Source organism: Austrofundulus limnaeus, unplaced genomic scaffold (assembly GCF_001266775.1).
Source record: "Austrofundulus limnaeus strain Quisiro unplaced genomic scaffold, Austrofundulus_limnaeus-1.0 Scaffold706, whole genome shotgun sequence".
Taxonomy (NCBI): Eukaryota; Metazoa; Chordata; class Actinopteri; order Cyprinodontiformes; family Rivulidae; genus Austrofundulus; species Austrofundulus limnaeus.
The window spans coordinates 3,376-8,323 of record NW_013953108.1 but is presented as its reverse complement, the minus strand read 5'-3'; the positions used below and the strand labels follow the sequence as shown (position 1 = coordinate 8,323).

At 39.6% G+C, this 4,948-nt stretch overlaps 1 protein-coding gene across 2 annotated transcripts in view; it reads left to right on the top strand.

Moving 5' to 3' along the window:
* The window catches only part of fdxr (ferredoxin reductase), a 21,829-nt gene that overhangs the window by 13,963 nt on the left and 2,918 nt on the right, over positions 1 to 4,948 (top strand). For both annotated transcript variants that reach the window (XR_001312013.1, XM_014027992.1), the window contains exons 7-11: positions 795 to 902; positions 2,005 to 2,089; positions 3,858 to 4,057; positions 4,147 to 4,318; positions 4,401 to 4,574. Coding sequence is in view for 1 of the 2 variants with exons in the window: in XM_014027992.1 (XP_013883446.1) it covers positions 795 to 902; positions 2,005 to 2,089; positions 3,858 to 4,057; positions 4,147 to 4,318; positions 4,401 to 4,574 (739 nt within the window). In the remaining variant the exon portion in view is untranslated. The remainder of the gene's footprint in view (positions 1 to 794; positions 903 to 2,004; positions 2,090 to 3,857; positions 4,058 to 4,146; positions 4,319 to 4,400; positions 4,575 to 4,948) is intronic.

The window sequence follows — 4,948 nt, the reverse complement described above, 5'->3', positions numbered from 1 at the left end:
ATTACCTTGTAATTACATGGTAATAAGGTAGTAATTACATGTAATCACATTTTATTACCTTGTAATTACATGGTAATAAGGTAGTAATTACATGTAATCACGTTTTATTACCTTGTAATTACATGGTAATAAGGTAGTAATTACTTTAATTACATTTTTTATTACCTTGTAATTACATGGTAATAAGGGTACTGTAAAAGAAAGCGTTATTGGAGAGCTTTGTGGTTTTCTCTCAGCCCCTTCTTCACCACCACAGACCAGAGAAATGCCCTCATCTATCCCAGATCTCTGAACTCTGACTGAGGCATCCATCTCCAGCCCAGTGGACTCATGGCTGACTCTGACACCCCCAGTGCACACTGAAGGTCCTGGTCTGAAGACCCCAGTAGAACTACATCATTCATAAAAACCAAATTGAAACTCTTCCATTTCTAAACCAACCTGTTCTCCTCAACTGTCCACAAACGCCACAAATGGGATCAGAGTTGTCTGTCTGAAGCAGCCCTGCTGGAGTCCAGCCAACTCCAGGAACTTCTCATTTTAATGAAAACATATGGTTCTTAAATATATAATGTTAATGATGCATCGTTTCTATTGAATCATGAAGAACTGGTTTGAKATTCATCAGAGGAAAGTTGTGTAAACTGTTACTGTTGTACAGTATGTGTGCGTGCTGGACCAAATATTACCCAGTAAATTTCAAAGTATTGTGCAGAGTGCCTGAGTTGTTTTATTCTTCAAATGATGTTTCTAATATAAGCTTTATTAAAATGTTGTTGTTTTTGTGTGTGCAGAGCACAGACATCACTCAGCCGGCTCTGGACGCCCTGGCACACAGTCAGATCCGCAGAGTGCTGATTGTTGGGAGGAGGGGTCCCATGCAGGTTGCTTGTACAATTAAGGTTTGTCTGAAAACCAACAGAACCTTATTTGTAAAAACAAACAAACAAACAAACATCTCGTGTTATGAACCCCACATTAAGAACTMAAAGGTTAATATAATTAGGATCATACATGCAGTCATACTAAAAGGTTAACCTTGTTCAGTAATAAAGCTTTAGGTATCCAGTTGTTGTGGCTGTGAAACGAGCCCGACTCATCACACCACCACCACCGTGCTGACGGCTGGTCTGAGCTGTTTCAGCTGGTTTCTGCTGTGAGCTTTGGTCAAACAGCTCATGTTTGATTGGTCTCCCTCAATCTTCTTTTCCTTGTTTGTATGTGCACGTAATAATTGAACTGTGTTTTGGTCAGGTGTCGTTGATTCAGATTGTTATAAGGTTGTTGATTGTGTTAATCATTTTATCTCTTTTACTGTTTTTTTCATCTCTTGAATATTTATTATAACCTTTCATTATACCTGTTTATGTTATCATTTAGTCATATTATTTGGATATTTGTTGTTTTGGCGGATAATAATTTGAATTTATGTTTTACTGTTTCCTTCCTGTAGTATTTATTTCAGCTGTACTCAGTCTGCATGGTTTGTAAGAAGCTTCATATAAAAGCCTTCAGCTTATTCAGCAGATTGGTGCTATGGCTTTTTGTTTTTTTTGTTTTATAATTCAAAACATTTACCTTTTTGTTTACAACTATTTTCCCCATAGAAAWACATTYATTGTTTCAGAAAATGCTTTTTAGCTACTGTTTTGTTACAGCTAAAATTTTAAATACTTTTTGCAAGACTTTCAATATTTTAGGCTTGTTTTTGTGCTACTTTGTTGGTCGTTTGTTATTTTAAACTTTCAGCTCCAAGTTAGCCTTTTGATACTTTTTGCTGGCTTTTTCCTGTAACTTGTAACTAGCGTTTAGCTTTTAGCTGTTTTTCTGTTGGATTTAGTCTTAAAAACTCAGTTTTAGGCTCTTCTGTAAACATCATCAGTTATTCAATGCTCTGCATTCACCCAAAACAAAACACACCATTACCTTAAAGTCTGTCAGGATGCAACAGTTAATGGAGCTTTAAAATATATATATATATTTTTATTAATTTTRTGCCCACAGGAGCTCAGAGAAATGGTGAACCTGCCTGGCAGCAGACCTGAAATGGTGGAGGCTGATTTTAAATGTGTCTCAGAAGCTCTCAAAGGTCAGAAAACAAACAAATAATAATCTGTCAAGTTGTTTTATTGTCCTGTTGTGACTAAAGTTGTTTTATTGTTGAAGAAAAATAAATTAATTCATGTATCTGTCAGCTCTGAGGGTAATAACTCAATGTTTTTCATTGGTACTTTACTGTTCCCTAACTCAACACAGAGTGAGAAATGTTGAGACTGAGAAGTTCATGAGAGTGAAGTGTGTGACGACAGCACAAGTGTTTGAAGCTGCACATGGAAACATGTGGTTACATGTGAAGCACACTGCACACACTTCTAACCCCATGTACTGGGAGGGCAGTGGAAACAGCTCACCAGTAAAAAATAAAACCAGCTGACATGCAGACGTGAAAAAGGTTTTTTTAACTCAGTGCAGATGTGAAAGTGAAGCGGTGTGCAGCCTTGGGCTCAGTTTTCAGCCTTGTGAAGTGACATTGTGTTGACGTTACCAAACATGTTCAAAGAATAACCGCCTCCTTGACCTCTGCTCACAGATAATTCTCAGAAACCTGATTATTTTAGGTGGGAGGTTGTTTTTTTAAAGCTGTCAGGTTTGATCTGACATGTGCTGAGGTCAGGTTTGTTTCAGCAGCTACAGGCCTGTTTTAAAAACAATACAACACATACAACTTTCTACAGATTGTGTAAAAGTTGTTCACTCAGTGTGTTTTACACATGAAGAGGRTCAAGCACTCAGCAGAGCTGTGATTCACGTGTACACACAGATCCAGACACACACAACGTTGACTCATTGTGCATGTACAGTGACCAGTAACGTYTCTTATCTTACATAAAATAACACATTGTTAAACATTAATATGGCTGCTAGTTTCTTATCTGCTGTATCCAGACCYTCACAGATCCCAGCCTTGTCAGTGTGATAAAAAGAAGCCATGTTGTAGCTCAGGCTGTTGGTGCTGAATCAGCAACGACTGGAAGTATAAAAACACTTATTATTATTATATAAAACATTTATTATTCATAAATTCAGACAGGAAGAGATGGTTGCCACGCAAAAATCAATCAAGTCAATAAATTATGTTTACATGTTCACAATAACTTTTATTTGAGACATGGTTTTGTTTTAAACATGAAATGGACAATAATTCATGCTCAACAAGACAAGTCGATCTGACCAAACTTGGTTTTCCAAACTCCACCCACAGCAAAATATCCACCAATCACAGTTAGGACAAACTCCGCCTACAGAACATGGAACACCCATTACGTACTGCAGAGAGCCCTACATGATCAACAGTAGATGTAAATATGGTGATACAGTTCACCGAATGACAGTTTATTAATTTATTTAACTTCTAAAACATGTATACTAGTATTTTCCCTGAGCACCAGAAGTACCTTGAGTACTACCAGTAGTACTTGTACCACAGCTTGAAAACATGGGACCTTTTGGGAGAAATACAATAGATTAGTAAAAAGGGTATTTTTTAGATTAGATTAGATTAGATTAGATTAGATTAGACATCTATTGTCATCGTACAGAGCACAATGAAATTACAGTTCAGAACATCCATTCAGAAGAAGACAGACCATGACAAACATGGGAGAACAGCTGCTCTGGGTCACTTCAGTTTCTTGTTGAGAAGTTGTTTTTCATATAAAACCTTCAACCTGTCAGTTTTTTCAAACTGTGTTTAATCCACTGTGTGACTTGTAGCATTGAAATGTGCAGTGTYATGTTTGAAATTAGACATGATAAAAGCTGACGGGTGTAAATGTGAAGTGTGTCTGCTCTGTCAGACCTGCCCCGGCCCAGGAAGCGTCTGACAGAGTTGATGCTGAAGACCGCCCTGGAGYCCCCAGGAGAGGAGGAGCAGCAGAGAAGGGAGAAGGCCTCCCGCTCCTGGGGTTTTAGGTTCTTCAGGAGCCCTGTGGAGATCCTGGCTGAGCCTGGCTGCAGCAGAACGGCTGGCATCCGACTGGCAGTCACCAGGTTGGAGGTGAGGATGATTGTGTYCATGTCAGAACTCAACAACTGCTTGTGTTACTGTGTGTTGGGTGTTTGTAACACAACTGGCTGTCTGAGCAGGGTTCAGGAGAAGGAGCCCAGGCTGTGCTGACTGGAGAACTGGAGGACCTTTCCTGTGGTCTGGTCATCAGCAGTATTGGCTACAGAAGCCTCCCCATCGACCCCACAGTGCCGTTTGATTCCCACAAAGCCATCGTGCCAAACAGCAACGGACGCGTTCCTCAAGTCCCAGGTTTGTAACAGTTCTAAAATAAACATTTACTGTATTTACTAACCTTTAATGAAAGAATCTGATGAGTCATCCTCCCCTGTAGGTCTGTACTGCAGTGGCTGGCTGAAAACAGGCCCTACAGGTGTGATCGCCACGACCATGAATAACAGCTTTGACACGGCCCGCTCTCTGCTGGAGGATCTGGACTCAGGGAGGCTGGATGTGTCTGCTGTTAAAGCTGGATCACAGAGCATCAGGGCTCTGCTGGAAACACGAGGTACGTCACTGTCACCTGTCACTTCAACAGGTCCCAACAAGCTGCTTTCTTTCTGCTCTGAGATAATAAAAACAAAGATATAAAACATGTGCATGTCCAAACCTGACTGCTGTGTTTCCAAACAATAACTCCTCCTCTGCTAGGACTGAGATTAAACCTGGTGTGACTGAAGAAGAAGATGGGTCTGAGGAGGACCATCATCCATTGACTGCTGTCAAACTAACTGCTTTAAAGGATTTAAAACATACTTTAACTGTGGCATTTACAACAACTTCTAGTCTGGATTTACAAAGAAATCAAAGCATAAATGTCCAGAAATGAAGTTATTTGTAATAATGTGGAATGGCACAGGGAAAAAGTATTGAACACATAAA